General features: G+C 43.8%; 2 protein-coding genes across 2 annotated transcripts; both read left to right on the top strand.

The window, feature by feature from the left end:
• Nucleotides 1-2,290: 2,290 nt before the first annotated feature.
• On the top strand, nt 2,291-16,497 carry haus5 (HAUS augmin-like complex, subunit 5). The gene is made up of 17 exons (XM_063202341.1): nt 2,291-2,317; nt 2,428-2,452; nt 2,633-2,753; nt 3,162-3,321; nt 4,030-4,099; nt 4,502-4,608; nt 4,903-4,957; nt 5,277-5,410; nt 6,037-6,088; nt 7,439-7,575; nt 9,148-9,310; nt 10,453-10,533; nt 11,177-11,322; nt 11,673-11,766; nt 12,844-12,982; nt 14,198-14,330; nt 15,715-16,497. The coding sequence occupies exons 3-17, from the start codon at nt 2,678-2,680 to the stop codon at nt 15,821-15,823; spliced, it is 1,656 nt and encodes a 551-aa protein (XP_063058411.1). The 5' UTR covers nt 2,291-2,317; nt 2,428-2,452; nt 2,633-2,677; the 3' UTR covers nt 15,824-16,497.
• An 82-nt stretch (nt 16,498-16,579) lies between these two features.
• Nucleotides 16,580-18,958, top strand: ovca2 (OVCA2 serine hydrolase domain containing). Its single transcript, XM_063202342.1, has 2 exons — nt 16,580-16,887; nt 18,361-18,958. Exons 1-2 carry the CDS (start codon nt 16,722-16,724, stop codon nt 18,879-18,881), a joined length of 687 nt encoding a protein of 228 aa, XP_063058412.1. The 5' UTR covers nt 16,580-16,721; the 3' UTR covers nt 18,882-18,958.
• Nucleotides 18,959-21,264: the final 2,306 nt, after the last annotated feature.

Consider the following 21,264-nt stretch of genomic DNA (forward strand, 5'->3'; position numbering starts at 1 on the left):
CCCGTGGCCAGAATCAGTTGAAAACCCCTGCTGCATTCTATTCCAATTCCCTGTTCATTCCCTCCATTGCCTATTCTTCCATGCCTTCACGGCACTCCCCTCGTTACGAACAAAGATGTATGAAGTAGGCTAGAAGTAGAAATAGCCTACTTTTGATGTACAACATAGTGGTATAATATTACATACGTAGATGAAACCATGTAATATCACACCACTGTTGCAATTACATTTGTAAGAGTAGGCCTACTTCTAATCTACATTATACAACTTTGGTCTCGGAAATGTTGCGATCCCAGAGACCGAGGGAAATGCTGTGGTCACATGCACTAATGCTTGCTCGATATTAGAAGTATTGTGTTGGCTGATTCACAGTACAATACATAGCCGTAAGTTTTACATGATTCAAACTTACAGCTGTGTAAGTTAATGACTGAAGTATAAGTCAGGAAAATTTGTCTGCCTAAAGTATGAAATGAATCATTAAAGAAAAAACATTCAGAGTTCCCTTTACCTCCCTGCTGCCACATTTGACATGTGTTGTGTTTGTGTTACAATTCCTCTAACTTCTCTTAAATATGAGTATATGATGTCTAACTATGTGAGATTTAGAACAGAACATGTTGTAATTCAATTTGTGGCATACTGTAGGCCTATATTCCCATTCAGCCTAGATAATATATGTGAAGTGATAATTTGTCAGCTGGACTAAATGCACGTAAAATACATAATGCATTACATGAATGCATGTAAATATATCTAAAAAAAATATATAAAAATATATAAAACTATCTAAAACACTTGACAATTGACTGCCAAGGTTTTCATTCTCTCACTGTCATATGACAATGAACACAATGAATGGCTGTAACCCTATCACATGCAAATGTAGAGCCAATTCCCAGTGCTTTCAAAAGTCGTCTGCATAATGTCAAACAAGATAGGGTGGATTCAGGTAAATTAGGCCTTCAGTTGAATCGCATGGCCCAGGTGAGTGTCTCATCTCTTGATTCTGCAGTTACAATAAATGTGTTGCAACATTACTATAGGCCTATCTTTTTAAAAGTAATTTCAATGATCTTCTGTGAGGTGGAACCCGCATCAGGGGACAGAGGAAAGTTCATTTTCATTCTTGCCAAAATGAGAAATTGTCTTCTGAAAATAAGGATGACAATAATATAATTTCAGATGTGATAACTAAACCATTGTACTTTTATGCTTGAATGCATGCCTTTAATCAGAAATAGGCCTATATATTTTAGCTTACCTACATCCACATGTTTAAATACCCAAGATGTAGTGAGAGAAGTTAATTGCCAAAGTTAGTTAGATCACAGATTCTGTAGGAGACAGATTTGTTCATTGCATGTGAGTGACACCTGGTGGCTAGTTGTTATATCAGAGACGGTTGAAAGGGAACCTAGGAACAAAAGCTTTGGTTATGTTACCACTTCACTAGTTTCAGACATTCCACACATTATGCTTTGATAAGTGAAGCACTTTCAAGCAGTTTTAATACATTAACAAGACCTACTAGCTACTTGCGTCACGTAATTTATGCTTTGCAAATATCAATGCAATGCAACACTTCACATTTTGCATAATGGGCAAGAGGTGTGTTGGTGGCATCTTCTAAAGAGTGTAATTTGTTGTTTTTGTAGATGATATAACCTCGCTGTCAATCTTGATCAAGTAGGCTATTCTAAAGAGATACCGTTAATATAACTCTGACTGCAAGTGTTATTTTATTCGAAATATGTGTTGTGTCACACTCAAGGTGCACCAACTTTTATCAGAATTTCGCCAAAATTACTAGGATATGACGACATTGCCCTCACTGTCAGCATCCGGTTGTTTGTTGGCGGCACTTTACAAATTTGTGGGCAGCAAAGTTGCCAAATGTAACTGCTAATATATTTTCAAACATGGTTGATCGAGATTTGAAACGATGGGCCACTAAAGAATTTAACTACCCTTCAAATAAACTGCCACCCGATCGTTGTCTGCGAAAGTAAGTACGAGTTTCAGAGAGCACACCCAGCTATTTCAACTAAACCCTGCACAGCACAGCAACACTGCTTATGTTTATGGCGATGCTTTCTCTCAACGTATGTTTTTGTTGTTGTTAGGTTTTTAGCAGGCAATCGTAGCGCTACTTGGAAATATGTCACCCAACGTGTGTTCAAAGAAAAGTAAGTATGTTTCTGGTTTTCAAAACAGACTTTCTTCTCCACAATGCCATGTTTCATCCATGTTTCTTAATGTTGTGACGTTCCTTTGGTTACAGAAAAGTAGAAATCATCAGGAGGAATATCAATTGGTATCCTTTCCCATCAATCTAAAATGTCCAGCATGTTTCAAATACATACGCTCTACACACGCTCTAATGAACAATATTGTTGTTACTTCTTTGACATTTTGACACTTCAGGTACAAAAAGATTGAGGATGAAGAGGTAAGAATGTGGTGATGGGATATTGAATGCTGCTAGTTACACACACACACACACACACACACACACACACACACACACACACACACACACACACACACACACACACACACACACACACACACTTGCAGCATGCAACAGTGGCATTGCCCTATAATCTGAACTAAATTGTATGTCTAACAGCTGAAGAAGGTGGAGACTCTCCGTAAGCGAGAGATCCAGAAGGAGATGAGAGAGCTGAGGGCTCAGATACACAAGCAGGACCTAAGCTTCAAAGAGGCCGAGGAAGATCTGCAGAGGAGTGGTGAGGGTGTTATTATGTTGGAATGATCCAAATCAGACTTGTGAAAATTTTGCTTCCATGCATGGTCTAATGTAGCTGCACAATGTGCAGCATTCCACCAGTTGAGCGCCTCACGATTCCTTGAAAGAGCTTTTCTACCATAGCACTACACTACGTTACGTACAATGTCATTAGTAATATACCACGACTTGGTTATAGCTATTCTGATAACAACAAACTTTTAATAGGCATGGTTTAATAGATTGAGACATATTTCAATATTGTAATACACAACACAAAACACAACAATGTAACCGGTAATGGTAAAGGGACGGTAAAGGGACTTTGTCAAAGATAACTTTTGTGTGTGTGTGTGTGTGTGTGTGTGTGTGTGTGTGTGTGTGTGTGTGTGTGTGTGTGTGTGTGTAGAGCGGTCCTGCGGCGAAGTGTGGAGCCAGCATGAGGAGCGCGGGGCGCAGGAGCTGTTGCTACGCTGCTTCCTGGAGCGCTGTGGTGACGTGAGGAGGAGCCTAACGGACAACACCCAGCCAATCAGAGAGCAGAGGCGGGCTCTGGAGAACAACCTCAGGTACACCCACCATACACCGTATATCCCCGATACTCAAATAGGGGTATTGACCCTTTTATTAGGAGGAATTTGGCAAAACTGGCCCTCTGGGACTTTTAATTGATTACCCTTGCAGTATATAGATGCGTTACATGATGCATTATATAGATTATGTGGTTTATACGCATTGAGATGACGCGATAGTAGCACACTTCCTGGTGGTGCAACCAGTTGTTGTAATAATGTACAGTATTGAATGGATCAAATGTTTTTTGTTGTTGTGGATTATCTATGAAGCATTAGTTGTGGTTGTGCCCATGTCTGAACCCAGAAAAAAGCATCATTGACCCATATGTGTTTGAATTAGGCCACATACACCCATACAAGTAACGTACAAATATAAACACACATATAGTCTGGACATATTAATTCAGTTGATTAAACACATTGGTCTGCCCTGGCCCATACTGCGACGCAGCGCAAGACTACCAAGCACCACACAGAAAGCACCTTCATTTATAACATGTGTTTTCGGACACATTTTGGTTAACTTTTGGTTAACTTCACATATTTGTCTGCTGTATAACAGAACACTGTACACTTCAAATGGTCTAATACAGTACACATACATTATCTGTATTTACCACTATTTGTGGAGAGGCTTTGAGTTTTGCATCTTGTTGGTGAAGAAAAAAACAGACTGTTGTAATTCACTCTTTCTACATGTAGCAAAGGAGAGGTGGAGTTGTGCTTCGACTTGTCTGGGAGAGGAGGACTAAACGTGGAACCTCTTGTAATGGTAATGTAATGTTTCTTCATCCAATGTGTGTTTTTACTTGCAAAATAAGGAAATCTTTATTTTTAAAAAATCTATTACATTTTTTTCTGTGGTCAATTATTTTAGGTCAGAGAAACGTTTTGAATACCAATACATGTTGACATTATACAACACAAAAAGCTGTCCCTTCCTAAACGTTAAAGGACTTTACATACAATTTAAGTACTTGTTTCCTTAGATGGTATTTGTGATTATACTTGGCCCCTGTATATGATTTCCAGTCACAGTGGCTTACTCAGTGTTGTTTGCACTATCAAAGCTGTGTTTTTTCGCCATCAGAAAGAAATAAGTTTCAGTCATGCACATGGATGTTCAAATTGGACATTTCTAAGGTTTAATCTTTGTGTCCTCCTTTGACTTCAGCACCAGATGAGAAAGCTGTGTGAGGACAGGGTCCAGTTTCTCAAGTCAGCGCTGGCAGAAGATTCCTCTGGAGGAGAGCTGGACGATGGCATTGGGTTTAAGGACAAGTGAGTGACCACTGCTTTTGATCATACCTCCCTTTTCAAATGGGCTGTCCATCTATTCATGATTTCTTCTGGCGTTGTGCCACAAGGCTCAATGTAGTCAAAGACATCGCAATGTGGTGTATTTTTTTTACTTGACATCTTGCAAGAACGTAATTCAGAAGGTACTCTCACTTTTGGATTTTGATTGTGAAAACAGCCCTAAAAAAGCCGCTCGTATGATCGAATTAGCTTGTCAGCTATTAAGTAGCAACTCTTCAGCCTCCCCTTCCTCATCAACTCTCACTTCCGTTTCAGGCCTACTGCAGCCCAGAGGGAGGCACAGTATAAAGACTGGATGAATGCAGTGCAGGTACACTGACTTCTCTATTGGAGTTTACTCAAGTGTACACATGCTTTTCTATTGGAGGGAACTCAAGCAATGGAAATGAATAAGAAATTAGTAATTTAATGAGAAATTAGTAATACTAATTATGATGTATACATGTGTGTGTAAAGACTTGATAAATGCTACGCAGGAGCATACACTTCTCTTCCTCTACTGCAGGCTACTCCAGCCAATGCTAGATCCTTAATAATGCTAGATGATGTGTACCCTTGTGCATATGTATCAACATTAAGGTAATGAGCATCCCTATGTTCTATGTGTTATGGTGCTGTGTTCTCCCCAGGTCTTCCTGCTGTCCCATCCCCCCAGCCACGTGCTGTCCGCTCTGCACTTCCTGACCCAGGAGCAGCAGCAGAGGGCCCAGCTGCAGCAGCAGCGCACCACCCCGGACGAGGGAGCACACCCCCCAACACACAGGTGATGCACGTCTCTGGCTCCATTGGGGCAAATTCACACTAAGGGTGCGTTACAATATGCAACCTTGCCTCCTCCACTTGTGCTTGTTTGTACCAGGAAGTAATATGTCATGATGACATCACTGACAACAGCATTATATTTCAATGTCTTGCAAAAGCTTAATTGTAAAGTCTTTTTCTCATTTGCAATTGGGATGGTGAATGAAAAACAGTCCCTCAAAAAGTGCGAGGCCACAAGCACAAGTGGAGGGAGCGAGGTCGCATATTGTAACGCACTCTAAATGATCTGAATGTCGGCGGTAATGGAAGCCTTTTTGTCTAGCGTCTGGGTGGAATAGTTATGAACGCATGAGAACATATTAGTCCTGCCACACCAAGTAGCACAGTGACTGGCAGTAAATTGTCAATACTGTGTTCTGTTATGCGTGAATCAGCAGTGAATCAAAAACGTTTGACAAGGCCTGTCCCCTGTTATTTCATCTTGTTCACATGCCTAATTATCTGAAGAAGGCGGAATTTCATTCAGAGTAGAAAAAAAAACGTTGAGCAGAGTGCGGCATCTTTATTTTGTATTGATGTTAGACGTGCTTAACGGTGTCACTAAATGCTTTCTTTGTGTGTACAAAGTGTGGTGAGGAACTCGGAGGACACTCGACCTTCACTGAAAGCCCTCTTTCAGGTTTGATTTTTTTTCTTGCAGTTACATGCATCTTGTCAGCTTAAATGGAAATTCCTGCCAATTTCAACATGCAGTGATCTTGTTCGTGCTACCCTCGACTTGTCATTACCAGTGACGGTATTCCAATGACCCCATTAGAATGGCCAAGATCTTGGACAGGGCTGATTAAAAAAACTAGTCAAGAGTAGTGTCAGCCATACTGCCCTACAAAGGCAAAGTGCAGTAACTACATATTTTGTCAAAATTGAGTTTAGACTGAAAATGGTCTTCATTACACCTCCTGTGTCTTGTGACAAAGCCTTATGGTCCAAATGTGTCCAGTTTTTACAGATATTGCCATGTCAGATTTGCAGTAACTACAATATCCAACCTTCTACCAAGGCTTTGAAGGCTTTTCTCAGTTTCAATGTTGACATAGTTACTGCACTTTGCCTTTGTATGGCAGCATACATAGCATGTTGAATATGGTAGGAAATGTCCTTTAAAGTGATACTGTCCCATTTTTGGAAATAAGCTCATATTACACCTCCCCTTGAGTTAAATAGTTGAATTTTACCTTTCTCCTGTACTTTTCAACCGTTCTCTGAGTACTGCAGTGCAAATTTTACCTCCAAGCTAGCAGTTACCATTGACTCCTATGAGACCAGTTAGCTGCCAGCTGGTCTCATAGGACTCAATGTTAACTGCTAGCATGGAGGTAAAATTTGTACTGCCATACTCAGAGAACGGTTGGAAGTACAGGAGAGGTGTAATATGAACTTATTTCCAAAAATGGGGCAGTATCACTTTAATTGTGGCTGGCTGTTTATGTTGCAAGTGTGTGTGTGCGTGTGAAAACATTTCCTCACTGACGGGTTAAGGTTAGGGATTGTTTTGGTCTTGGCACAGTTTAGCATTCCTTAGGTATTGTTAGGGTTAATTTATGAATGTACATTAATTGGAGGGCAACACAAAAATATTAAAGGGACACTGTGTGAGATTTTTAGTTGTTTATTTCCAACATTCCTGCTGTTCATTTACTAATGTTACCCTCTTCATGAATACTTACCACCACCATCAAATTCTAAGTATTCATTATGACTGGAAAAATTGCATTTTTCATACATGAAAAGGGGGATCTTCTGCATGGTCCGCCATTTTGATTTTCCAAAAAATAGCCATTTTTAGCTGCAAAAATGACTCTACTTGGACCAAACTAGAAAATATTTGTTTATTACTCAGTAAACTTTCATGTAAAGATCAAATTTGGCAATAGGCAGCCCAGTTTCAATGAGCAGCATAGTTGCAGTACCTTTTTTGACCATTTCCTGCACAGTGTCCCTTTAAGGTGTGTGTGTGTGTGTGTTGCAGGCAGCGTGGGTGGAGGTGGAGGAGGTGGTGGTTGAGCTGACTAGGACGCGCTGCAGGACCAAGGAGCTGAAGGACGACCTCCGAGTCCTGCTGAACGAGCAGTCCCTGCTGCACGATGATCAGGACCCCCTCAAGCAGTAAACACAACACACACACACACACACACACACACACACACACACACACACACACAGGTTGGGGAGCACTCAGAAATTATATTACACTGCCTTCTTTTTGGAGTAAGCTGAAAAATAAGGACAGACATTATGAAGATTGGGTTATTGCGATACCTGGCCAAACATCCTCTGTGGAGGCAGGTAATAACATCATGACAGTTAGCAAAACAAGTTTGAGTTTGACTAGGGCACTTTTTGATGAGTGAGCGATGGTAGTCTGGCCAGCTAACCCTACCTTGTTATTCCAGTGTACCCGGTAACTTTCCCCACCGATTGTATGTTGCTACTAATTAACCCCCCCCCCCCACACACACACGCACACACACCACCCCACATGGTTTTAAGGTATGTCCACTTTTGCAAATCCCTTTACATCAACCCATTGACGCTTAAGGCACCTGCAAAAAGGGTGCTGAATGCTTGAGCCCTTTTTAAAGATGGCCTCTCAACGTCATTTGATTAATATTGCTGTGTTCCCCATTGTTATTGAATGTGTTACGCGTTGGTTCAGTTTTAAAAAACGTTGTGGTTGCTTTGTTTCAAGCCGTTTTTGCAAGCCAGCAATGTGGCTTGTGGAGAAACGAGAGGGTGTTCCGTGTTTCTCGTGGAAATGCGTCTCTGATTGGCTCACTCTTCCAGCTCTCTTAGAAATGCGTCTCTGATTGGCTCAGTCCTCCTGGTCTTGGAGAGAATGTAATGGGAAACAGAGTCGCCACTTCCCCGGGTGGTACTGCACTATAGGGGCGCCAACGGAGGCGTGCATGCTCCATTCAGGGCTGTGCTCTTTCGACAGCGACCCCTAGGCGAGCTGCAGGCACGGAGCAACCAGAGTGGGCTTGCTCTATGGATGAGGCTTTGTGCTGTGTGTGTGTACCTGAGAGTAGCAACCAGCTGATAGCTAAGCTAAGCTAGATTTCGGGCCACCAGACGTTGCTTGTATTGAAAACAAGCAGAAAAAAATTACTCGACATGTTTTTAGAAAAATGGGTCGACATAAACCTTTGTGGGCAACGCCTTCTTTCGACGTGACGAAACACAGAAAGGCTTTCGTGATTCACTCGTTTCTCTGCATTATTAATGTAAATTGGGAAACACCGGGAAACACAGCCAGGCGAGGTGACACACCGCTATGAGAGCCTTGCAAGTGAGTTTAACTTGGGGTGACCGTCCGATCTTCAAAAGGAGTGAGTAAAACTGTGTTTTATCGGAAGTTGGCCTTTAAAGAAAAGCTGCCCTCAGCCTATAAAAACCTAAATAGGCCTACCGGTATCTCAGCTTCTGAAGCACATAAAAATATGCACTAAGTTGCATTTAAACACTAAGACCCACGTCGTTCATTAGAATGTGGTCATTCATCTCAAACAAACAGAGATTTTTAATAAAGTTGTCTCAAATCTCATACGCCTGAATGTTGCGTAATGCTGCTCCAGGCGCCAGGGCCAATGTTGCGCAACGCAACATCAGGCATCAATGGGTTAAGAGTCTGTGAAGTGTAATGTAATGCTGCACTGCCCTCTGTCTGTCCTCTTGTAGCGGTGCGCTGGTCCAGGGGCTGGCGAGGGTGGCCAGGGCTGCGGAGAGGCGCAGCGTGCAGGAGCAGTGTGCCCTCATGGAGGCCCAGGTGAGCCAGACGGACCGGGACAAGAAGGCCCTGTGGGACACGCAGCACTCAGTCATGGCACTCAGGAAGGCAGTGGTAAGACAACACTGATGCTCCTAAGATTAGCCTGATCTGAAAGCAACTTTTGATTCCTGTTTCGTAAAAGATGGTGAATAAAAGTGTACCGTATCGTATTCAGTACGATGTCACGATGTCATCTCCTGAGGAAGAGGTAGCGCTCTGTCTCTTTCGTGGCACTGAGGAAAGCCGTGGTAACTAATGCCGTTTTTTTCCCACAAAAACCCGGCTGTGCTGTGCCGTGTCGTGGCACGCTGTATCGAGCTTAGTGGGGCTGTCAAACCAGTCTGGTTTGGTTTACAAACCGTGCTGCCTGCAAGGGGGTGGCGACAACACAAGTGGGCAGTGCCAGCAGCACCTAAGGCACCAGCCGACATGATCAGCTCTTAGTGCCATGGCTGATAGTATTCAGCCTCCATACCTGATTTCAGGCTTGACAGAGTTTCCAAAATAAAAACATTGATAATGATTAGCCATTAGGTTATTCTTATCTCAGAAAGTGTTACAGGTTCAGGGTTTTCTTCTACTATCAGGCTTGAATAATGGTCATACACAGGCTATTAAATATTTGAATAATGTGTCAAAATAGGCCTACGTTACGTCACTAAGCAGTATCTTGCCGTCGTCATTAGAGCAGGGAAAACAGTTCAGGCTCAGGATTTTTTTTCACTATCACCCCTGTAGTGCTGCATGTGGAAAGTGAACAAACGAGAACGACTATCCACTATCCCAGGGGTTCCCAACCTTTTCCAACGTGGGGCCCACTCGAAATTGTCACAAATATTCAGGGCCCACGTCTGACCCAACAAAGAATAAAACTCAAATAAATCAATAGCAACACACACCACAATATGATTATAATTTGTAGAAAATGATTTCAAGGCCCACTTGGAATACCTTCAGGGCCCACCAGTGGGCCCCGGCCCATAGGTTGAAAATCACTGCACTATCCTGTAGTGGAATATCAGCAACACTGCTTGACTCCCTATTATGTAGTACAGAGTGATGTTTGCACTTTTCGCCTGAACATTTGACTGCTGTTTGTGTGAATACACTTTTTAAAGTGTTTTGTGAGGTTTTTCAATCAAAACATTTGATTAAATCTCTGTACATCACACCCCATAAAATGTGATGCAGTGAATTCTCTTTTCCTCTTGCAGGAGAAGAGACAGGAGACGGTGCGAGACCTCATCACAGCCATCTCCCTGTCACAGAGACAGCTCGTCAACTTACACGCTGAGGTAACGCTGCTCTCGTGCAGTCTCATTGAAGACTGCTGTGTTGTGTTGATGTGAAGAATTAGTCATTTGCTTGGGAAAGTCAGCGTGTTAGTTGGTGGTCATAACATATTTATTGCCCAAGGACACTTGGACCCACAATTTGACTGCAAATATTGATGTTGTTGGACAATGTTGGTAGATGGTCAAATTCCCACCTTATCTCAAGCCAATCAATTACAATTATCATCCCTAGGCAATACCTACTGTCATTAAACAGCACAATTACCCAATGAAATGATCTGTCATTCCCAACAAAGTACACGTTTAACCCATTGTGTCCTGGAGCGACATACACGCTGAATCCAGCTTCTTGAGATTTGAGCTGTTTTATTAAAAATGTGGGTATATTACAGTTGAATGAACACATTCTAGTGCAAAATGAAGGTTCTAGCTTTTAAATGCTAATGCTTTTAAATTTAAACGTATCTAATGTTTGTATGTGCTTTTAAGGCGAAGATATTTAGGTTTTAATAGGGAGAGGCCTCTTTGTCAAAAAAAGGGCTTAGGCTAAAATGGGTTAAGATATACTGTACGACAGGGGACAGCAACCAAATGTGGTGTCGGTCTCGTAAATGAAATGCATTGGTTTCTCTTGTCCGGCCAGGTCAGACAGTTCCTGGGTGGCAGCCTGTTCCCCCTGTATGGAGAGATCATTGAGCTGGCCGGCTTGCTCTCCAACTACGTCTCTGTGGAAACACGGCAGTTTGTCAACGTGCCCATGGCAGCACTGAACTGCAGAGATCTCAATGGGTAAGTGTGTGTGTGTGTGTGTGTGTGTGTGTGTGTGTGTGTGTGTGTGTGTGTGTGTGTGTGTGTGTGTGTGTGTGTGTGTGTGTGTGTGTGTGTGTGTGTGTGTGTGTGTGTGTGTGTGTGTGTGTGTGTGTGTGTGTGTGGCTTCAATCTTTAATGTGCATTTCATTATTTCTGTCTCAGTGGCTGTTCTTGTGTCTATGATGGCTTGGCTTAGCTGACTTTCTTACACAAGGTTGTCCTTTGATTATAGTGGAATTTGCTGTTAGTCTTTAATGCATGCCATTGAGAACTATGTGAAGCGTCTAGAATTATCCTTGATGTCTTTTCTCTGTCTGTCTGTCTCTCAGTAACCAGACTCCTGCGTCTGAACTGTCCATCAACCGAATCAACACCCCTCGATTCCTCAAACTCTGCAAGAGTCTGGATTTCCCAATGTACAAGGTGAGCTACAACACCCGAGTCTGGCTACTGCAACTTGAAAGCTCTGTGAGCATCTGCTCTGCCCTACTGGGGCATCATCAACCCATTTCTCCGAGGATGATGGAAGGAGGAGTCTAGCTCGCTTTCATGAAATGCCTCCGTATGCTACTGGTGGAGGAAGCTGCAATCATTTCCTTCACTCACCATAGTAGAAATGGTTGCAGAGCTATGACCTCCTACGTGAATGATCAAAACACTCATCAAAGGGATTGAATGGGATGAAACTGTTTTATTCTATGGTAGTAAAGCTTGTATTGTAGTGATGGCTCACTGCTGCTGTTGAAAATATGCAAGATTTAGTAGAGACTTCTAAGGATAAAGATCTGCGCACTTCACTATTTTGCACAGTCCTGAAGTGTGCAGATTAAAAAAAAAAAATCCTATTGTAAAGCTTGTGTGGACAAATTTACCCTGATTCATGACATGACTCATGACATTTACACAGTAAGGTGCAGAGAGGTTAGCTTGCTTTGTGTTTTAAATGAAGTTATTTTAATTTCCACATCTAGTGTCTGTTGAAGGCTGAGGCTTGATTTCAATCCTCTGAATGCTTGTTGTTATATAGGGAATGAAAGTACACAGTAACTTTGACTGAAACGCTAGCGTGTGTGTGTGTGTGTGTGTGTGTGTGTGTGTGTGTGTGTGTGTGTGTGTGTGTGTGTGTGCGCGCGCGCCTGTGTGTGTGCGCGCCTGTGTGTGTGCGCGCCTGTGTGTGTGTGCGCCTGTGTGTGTGTGCGCCTGTGTGTGTGTGCGCCTGTGTGTGTGCGCCTGTGTGTGTGTGTGTGCGTGTGTGTGTGTGCGTGTGTGTGTGTGCGTGTGTGTGTGTGCGTGTGTGTGTGTGTGTGTGTGTGCGCGCGCCTGTGTGCGTGTGCGCGCGCCTGTGTGCGTGTGCGCGCGCCTGTGTGCGTGTGCGCGCGCCTGTGTGCGTGTGCGCGCGCCTGTGTGCGTGTGCGCCTGTGTGCGTGTGCGCCTGTGTGCGTGTGCGCCTGTGTGTGTGTGCGCCTGTGTGTGTGTGTGTGTGTGTGTGTGTGCGTGCAGGTCCCGTCCGAGCTGCTGGTCCACGTGGGCCGCCAGCGTCTGCAGCTGCGTGGCCGTCGAGATGCCCTGCTCCTGCTCTCCTCCTCCACCGCCTCCCTACACAAGGCCCGGGCACAGCTCCCCGCACCACACTGCAAGGGTACCAGCTCAATACAACACTTTGTTCATAAAAATAATAATAACAACAACAACAACAACAACAACAACGGTTATGACTATGATTGTACTTGACCAATATTATACTACAATAGTACTGTTGTAGTATTGACTATGATTTTAATACCAATTTGACTTAGTTTTATGTACTGCCTTTCAAGGTACTCAAGGTCGCTTTACAATGGGGGTATGGAGGCTAAGAAGGAGTGAGGTGGTTCGAGACCAAAAGCCTCAGTGAACTCTTGTGGAAGCAATCTTAATTCATCTCTCACTACAGCATGACAGCTAATGGCGTATATACAATCCAACACGAAAGCAATTCATCAGCCCTCTCCTGGGTGTATACATTTTAAGCAAACCCATTTGTACAGTAACTTACATTGGCATGTAATGAGTTAAGTGTGTGTGTCGGCAAGTGTGGTTTCATGGTTAGGGAGTTGGATTGTAGATCACAGGGTTGCAGGTTCAATCCCCACCCTTACCTCTCTCCCTCCATTGCTGAAATACCCTTGACCCACTGCTCCAGGGACTGTTACCAATACCCTGTATTGGTACCCTGTACCCCAGGGGTGGGCAATTATTTTGGCCCATGGGCCGCATTGGGTTTAGAAAGTTTACTAAAGGGCCGGATGTCGTAGGCAACTTGCCCATGCCAATAATAAGAAATGGTGTTCGACAACAACATTACACCATTGTCAGTTATACCATTCCTACTAATTGTATCTAATTGTAAACTAGACCACTAGACCAAAACCCTTGCTCTAGGTTGTCAATTTAAGAATGAGTGAACATATGAATCTGCATTTTTTTTTTCTTGGAAAGGCTCTGAGGGCCGCATGAAATGGCTGAGCGGGCCGCATGTGGCCCCTGGGCCTGAGTTTGCTCACGTCTGCTGTACCCAATGCCCTGTAATATCTGCAAGTGGCATTGGATAAAAGCATCAGCTAAGTGTAATGTGTCTGTGTGTCTGTCTCTGTGTCTGGCTGGCTGGCTGGCTGTGTGTCTGTCTGTCTGTCTGTCTCTCTGGCTGGCTGGCTGGCTGGCTGGCTGTGTGTGTGTCTCTCTGTCTGTCTCTCTGTCTGTCTGTCTGTCTGTCTCTCTGGCTGGCTGGCTGGCTGGCTGTGTGTGTGTCTCTCTGTCTGTCTGTCTGTCTGTCTGTCTGTCTGTCTGCATGTCTGTCTGCATGTCTGTCTGTCAGCTCTTCTGGAGAAGGTGCGCCTCATGGATGAGGAGCTGCAGAGGAGCGTGTTGCCCCGGGCGACGGCGGTGGTGAAGAGCTGCAGCAAGGGCATGGACGCCTGCAGCCAGCTGAAGACCGTCATCCAGCACTGGTAAACAGCACACGCAGACATCATGTCACGTCCGCTTTATACTTTTAGAAAAGAAAGCAGTCAGATCTGCCTTAATCCCAAACACCCTCATAAACCTAAAAAGGAAGGAAAAAGCAGAGGCACTCTGAGATTTGAGAAAATTATTTTAAAAAAGCCTTTAATTTAACATGGCAAATTCAGTTTAAAAGCACATGGGCCTACACGTTGCGGCCATATTAGCCTTCATCAGGACCCTCATAAACCTTTTGGTTTGCATAATCTGTAGTGATTGCTCTAGCTCGCTCGCTGGTTAGAAACCTTTTTACCCTGCAGGTCCTTGTTGGCAGGCAGATTAAAGTTAAAGAGTACGCACTCAACACATTCAACACCTGTTGGTTAGCAGCGGTAATTCCTGTTCTAGTTTTCTGACACAGTCATGTCAAAGAATTGAGTTGTGGGCAATTGACCTAGCCAGGCTGCGCCCTCCTAGTGACGCAACACCTTCTCAATTGCAAGTCTATGATAATCAGGCAACAATTGACCTCCTCTTTGGTGTTTTGAAGATGTTTAGTCCAGTGGTTTCAGGACCTTCCTCTCACCCTCCCTCTTGCCTTGTCTTGTGTTGTGTTGTGTTGTCTTGTGTTGTCTTGTGTTGTGTTGTGTTGTGTTGTGTTGTCTTGTCTTGTGTTGTGTTGTGTTGTGTTGTGTTGTGTTGTGTTGTGTTGTGTTGTGTTGTGTTGTGTTGTGTTGTGTTGTCTTGTCTTGTGTTGTGTTGTGTTGTGTTGCCTTGTGTTGTGTTGTCTTGCCTTGTGTTGTCTTGTCTTGTCTTGTCTTGTCTTGCCTTGCCTTGCCTTGTCTTGTCTTGTCTTGTCTTGTCTTGTCTTGTCTTGTCTTGTCTTGTCTTGTCTTGTCTTGTCTTGTCTTGCCTTGCCTTGCCTTGCCTTGTCTTGTCTTGTCTTGTCTTGCCTTGCCTTGCCTTGTCTTGCCTTGTCTTGTCTTGTCTTGTCTTGTCTTGTCTTGTCTTGTCTTGTCTTGTCTTGTCTTGTCTTGTCTTGCCTTGCCTTGCCTTGCCTTGCCTTGCCTTGCCTTGCCTTGCCTTGCCTTGTCTTGTCTTGTCTTGTCTTGTCTTGTCTTGTCTTGCCTTGTGTTGTGTTGTCTTGCCTTGTGTTGTGTTGTGTTGTGTTGCCTTGTGTTGTGTTGTCTTGCCTTGTGTTGTGTTGTCTTGCCTTGTGTTGTCTTGTCTTGTCTTGTCTTGTCTTGTCTTGTCTTGTCTTGTCTTGTCTTGTCTTGTCTTGTCTTGTCTTGTCTTGTCTTGTCTTGCCTTGTCTTGCTTTGCTTTGCCTTGTCTTGCCTTGCCTTGCCTTGTCTTGTCTTGTCTTGTCTTGTGTTGTGTTGTGTTGTGTAGGTGGGAGCAGCCGGCCCAGTTTGCCCTGCCGGAGATGTGCGTGGAGGGGAAGACCTACATGCAGTGGCTGTACCGGTGGCATCAGGCTGTCAAGAAACAGGATGTTTAAAATGGACACATATGAACACTGTTTAAGGAGTGCACTCAAATGAAGAATTTAAATGCAAAACCCTCTAAAACCCACTACCCCACTACCCAAATCTGTAAAATGTCATGTTTAAATAGCATTTTCACCAAGTAATCACAATCAAAACGATTAAAAGTCATTATCATGTACAGTAGGTCAAGCATAAATAAAATTACATGGACTGATTTTTACAAAAATTATAGATCAACAGCCTATTTTTATAAACTCATTAAAAATGCACTTAGATGGTTTTGCATCTGACTTCCTCAAATGAACACAATGTTAAAAATGTGTGATAAAGGAACCCAATGTTTAAAATGTGCTCAAAGAAGCGAAGCCCACAACTCGCCTAGATACATGCATAGGCCTACTGTATGGAACAACATGTTCTGTTTTGAAAGAAATTCATGACTTTGGTGTAATTAGTGTTCTGGTGTGAAGTGAATGTTATGGTCCTAAAGGTGTGGCAGCAAGATACAATGGTCGATGATGACAAGGCTTTAGAAAAGAGATATGTTTGTCATACAGTGCATAACAATATTGCTAAATACTAACCTGTATACTTTGTTTTTTAAAGTTTGTCTTTAATTGTGATTGTCTTATTGTCTCGTATTGTGCAATACATATAAATAAATGTGTGCAATGAAGCATTTAAATTTGGTCAAATTATTTTTTGAAGCCTCCAAGATTTGTCTCCAAGTTTTCCAAGCTCTCTGTTCTTCCAGACCTATAGGGGGAGATGATGATTATCTATCGGATGTTTTAGTGCTTCTCTTGTCTCAGCCACAGACATGTCACTTGGGCATGCTCGCTTCCCAAATGATCAACTAGCTTCATTCTGAAGTTTTGAACTCGTAGAAACATTTAGTCTTTAACGTTAATGTCTGCTAAAACTCCCTTACGTGTCCTATGCCTTCATGGCTACCGGCAGAATGCTGTCAGCTTTCGAGAAAAGACGGGCGCTTTGAGGAAAGTCCTGAAGAACCGGGTAGAGCTCGTCTACGTGACGGCACCACTTGAAGTTCCAAGTTCGGCTGAAACTGACAGTATGTTCGATATTGTTAATGCCTTGAATTATGATTAGCCTTTGCTCTCCCACGCAACCAATTCTTTAAACTGAAAGGCAAAGTTAAATTTTTCATGAAGCGTTTTTATGACGTTCAGGGTTCAAGACAGATATTAGCTGATAGGATCCCATTTTCCTTTTGGACACTGTGTCAAATTCAATTCATGCTGAGATTGTGAATTGTCATGGTTGGAGAGGCATCTCTTGTTTATTCAGGTTAATGTAGGCTACACTTCTACCCTACTCCGGCTGGCATACTGGTGTCTTGACTGAAAAGGCCCATTCCAGCCCTGCTGTAGCCTACTAGGCTAGTGACAATGGGCCCAAAAAGGCCTTCGTTTTCGAGATACCCCTACCGGAGGTAGAACCACAGACCTGTATTCTGTGGGTAGAACAAAACCCAATAATGTTTTTCCTCATCTCTAACGTCTCCCATACATGAAACTGATTATTGGACAAAATGATTTTAATGCTAAGCCTAAAAATTTTACACATTTCCATATGCACCTCTAACCAAAAGAAAGCACCAAAAATATGACTTCTCCATATGGGAGTAAATATTAAAAAAATCATGGAGAAAATTATCAGAAGCTCTGAGAGCTTTCAAAATTGCCACCTATACCAGTTTTGGAGGTGAGGCCCTCAAAAGTTTCGGTGCCATGCCCACTTTTTGAGCCAGGATTCGGGTAGGCTACTGCATGGTTCAAAAGCGTGGTACAAAAAGTTGGCTTGGTACCCATACTTGGGAAGGCCTTATCTCTAAAACCATTAGCGGTGGTGGGATGCTAAAACTTGAAATTCTTTCAATTGGCATGGAAAGGTACCTGCACATGAAAAATCAAGCCAGTCGAAGACCATCAGCTTGGAAAGGGTGTGTGAATGGACATAATGTAGAATGGCAGATTTTGTACATTTCTGTTTTTTTTAAGGCTCAACCCTCAAAGACACCATGGCGTGTTTTAGCCCTCTGTGATGTGATGCAATGTCCAAGTTCCTATAACATTTACCTGAGACATAGAGTGCATTCCAATATGCGCACTTGCGTCCTCCACTTGCGCTTGTGGCCTTGTGCCAGGAAGTAATACGTTGTGATGACGTCACCGATAACAACAGCATTGTATTTCAATATCTCGCAAAAGCTTAATTGTAATGTCAGTTTCTCATTTGCACACTGGTGAATTAAGAATAGTGCCCCAAAAATTGTTGTGGCTAGGCTGACAGCAGAGAAACTTAATTGCTTTCTGCACAAAGGCGGGGCGTCAAGCACAAGTGGAGGAAGGGAGTCAGCATATTCGAATGCACCCATAGACATAAAGATGCATTAACTGCTGTGACATACTGTAAACATTTTCGTCATTTTCCTCCCTGACATTTACCATGAAGAGACATAACGTTACTGTGCCATACTATAGCCTACACATTCATCTTTCTCTTCATTTTCCTTTCTCCTTAGATTCCAAGGAGTCTGGTGACAAGCCTCCTCCACCATCCGCCGAGAGCGCCAGGGGCTGGTGGTTCTCCGACGCCCAGCAGCGCAGCTTCCACGCCGGGCAGGAGTGCGAGGCCAGCCTGGGCCTGGAGCAGAGCGTGGAAGTGGTGCGGGCGGCCGTGAGGGAGCAGGGCCCCTTCGACGGCATCCTGGGCTTCAGTCAGGGCGCCGCCCTGGTGGCCATGCTGCTGTCCATGCAGGAGCAGCGGCAAGAGCCGGACCTCGCCTTCCGATTCGCCCTCATCATCTCCGGCTTCCGCAGCGCCTGCGCCCAGCACACACGTTTCTATGGCGAGGCCATTGCCACGCCGACGCTGCACGTGTTTGGGGAGCAGGACGGAGTGATTCCCATTGACATGAGTAAGGACCTGCTCACAGTGTTCAAGGAGCCCACTGTCCTCACGCATGCAGGCGGACATTTTGTACCGGCCGCGTCCGCACATAAACCTGTTTACTTGAACTTCTTACAGACATTTCAGAAATAAGACTTTTATTGTTTTTCCTTCCTATACTTCCTTCTCAGGGTCATTTTGTCTTAAACTAAAATAAATTGCTGTCATTACTTCTTTGGGTGGTGTGTTTGTTTGTTTGTGTTAAGCTGTTTGAAAAAGGCTGTTTTCATTATTTTCCACCAATATTAGGTGAATGCTAATAACTTTCTACAATTTTGCCACACTGGAAGAACAGTACCAATTCCAGACTGGTGGAGGCGACAGTGAGTGTGTGTGAGCGTGTGTGTGTGAATGTGTGCGTGCGCATGTGCATGTCTGGGTCTGCGTGTGTGGGTGTGTGTGCGTGCGTGCATGCGTGTGTACGACATCAGACCGAGACCGGGAGAACTCTGTGTTCTTTCGTAGCACAAGCAATACCCCCCAGAATTAGTTCCAGATGTGTAGGGAATGTTTTTCCTTTCACTCTTCCTCACTCTCCCTCCCTCTTTATTTCCCTCCCTCTGCCTCTCCCCATCTCTCCATCCCTCTCATCCTCAGGACCTACTTTGACACGCTCTGATACAGACTTTAATAGTATTAGATTCTTGTTTTGAAAAACATGCTGATTATGTCATCCGTTATACCAGTGGTTCCCAAAAATGGGGGTAGCAAGTAATAGGAAATGGTTGTATAAAAGCATCATGATAGCACAGTGAAAACAGTGAGGAGATTTGTATGGTTAATTATAATCTATAATTTTCTTGTACTTTTCTTACACCAATGTTTGGTGAAAATGTTCTTGTGTGTAAAACGAGATCCCAGCAGAAAAACATTGGGAACAGTAATGGTGTGTTTGTGTCTGTGTGTCTGTGTGTGTTTTCATGTCAGGTTGATTGACTGGGAGAGGGAGCATATACTCCAGTCATACACAGTGCAATGACACATTCTTTCCATATCTTCATTCCTTACAATTATTCTCTCCATCTCTCATTCTCTCTCTCTTTGTGTGTGTCTCTCTCTCTCTCTCTCTCTCTCTCTCTCTCTCTCTCTCTCTCTCTCTCTCTCTCTCTCTCTCTCTCTCTCTCTCTCTCTCTCTCTCGCTCATAGAGATAGTCAATTCATCCACCCATCCATCCCTCTCCTCCCCTTGTAAACAACATCCATCTTTCCTAGTTCTTTATTTGACCTCTCCCATTGCCTTTTCATGCATTTAAAACACTCTCTCTCTCTCTCCCTCTCTCTGTCAATTCAGCTCAGCTTAGTTCAAGAGGTGTTTTTTTGCATGACGCATTTGTAAATACATTGTCATTCATTAATTTACACTCTAATGTATAGAGTTGAATATCTCTCTCTCTTTCTCTCTCTCTCACTCTCTCTCTCTTTCTCTTCCAATTATGTCTTTACCAATCTTTGGCCAACAGCAGTCATTCATACGGGCACTTCCGCTCATGTTTAACTCCATATTTCTACTGCCTTCTAACAGATGATCGATTGGCAAATCACCTTGACTGGCAGTTGTTGTCTGGTTTTGCTGATGTGTCTCTGCCCGTAGACATGAATAATACTACATACAGGAAAGCGGGCAGGGGCGGACAAAGGAGTCAGTTATCCCGGGCCCAGGGATAGAAGGGGCCCGACAGCATTGGGTCCTCATTACGTCACATGTAATGGGTGAGGGGGGGGGGGCACTTTCACATGACTTTGTCCTGGGTCTGGCTATACATATATCGCTATCAGGCCTCACGTGTGTACTCTGCCTCTGATCCCACTTTCTCTCTACAACATCAACACCTGGCTCTGATAAAGAGGGTGAGGAGAGCGAGGGAGGGAGGGAGGGAGAGGAAGGGGAGGAGGAGGAGGGGCGAAAACGAGAAACACAGACAGACTGATTTCCCCACTGCCAGTAAGTCTACGCGGCGCGGCGCACTGGGCAGTGACTCGCTCACTCAGGAATCCGGCCTCTTGCGCAAGGGCAGGACAAACACACGCACACAGATGAGAGGATGGAGGGAGGAGGAGGACATATGAGAGTGTTTTTGTGTTTGAGAATGTGACACAGAGAGAGAGTTTGTGTGTGCCCATGTCCATGTCCATGCGTGCCTAAAGGGGTGTAAGGGCACTGGCAGAGCCATGGAAGTAAGAGTTAAGCTAATCCCATTGACATCTGTGTTCCATTTTAACACAAAAATGGTGGCTCACGGAGCCTTTCACACACAGATCACCACTGACATAGTTCCAAAATAGTTCCGGAAAGCTAGAAGCCAAACACAGAACATTCAATGAAATTCATTTTATGTCATCTCTGCTTGCTATGTAGTGGTTCTGTGTTAATCTCCAGGGAAAGTAAAGCCGCTGCCTACAATTATTTGAATCTATGTGAATCCTGTCACCAACCGACTTCCTGTGACCTGGTTGTCACAACTCTGAATTCCATGGC

Source organism: Engraulis encrasicolus, chromosome 7 (genome assembly GCF_034702125.1).
Source record: "Engraulis encrasicolus isolate BLACKSEA-1 chromosome 7, IST_EnEncr_1.0, whole genome shotgun sequence".
In the NCBI taxonomy this organism is placed as follows: Eukaryota; Metazoa; Chordata; class Actinopteri; order Clupeiformes; family Engraulidae; genus Engraulis; species Engraulis encrasicolus.

Bases quoted from the DNA above. Each gene is read 5' to 3' on its own strand.
- ovca2 (XM_063202342.1), top strand. From the start codon at position 16,722: ATGTCTGCTAAAACTCCCTTACGTGTCCTATGCCTTCATGGCTACCGG. The intron at 16,888-18,360 runs GTATGTTCGATA...CTTTCTCCTTAG, and splicing joins AAGTTCGGCTGAAACTGACA to ATTCCAAGGAGTCTGGTGAC.
- haus5 (XM_063202341.1), top strand. From the start codon at position 2,678: ATGAGAGAGCTGAGGGCTCAGATACACAAGCAGGACCTAAGCTTCAAA. The intron at 4,609-4,902 runs GTGAGTGACCAC...CTTCCGTTTCAG, and splicing joins GGCATTGGGTTTAAGGACAA to GCCTACTGCAGCCCAGAGGG. The intron at 9,311-10,452 runs GTAAGACAACAC...TTCCTCTTGCAG, and splicing joins TGGCACTCAGGAAGGCAGTG to GAGAAGAGACAGGAGACGGT.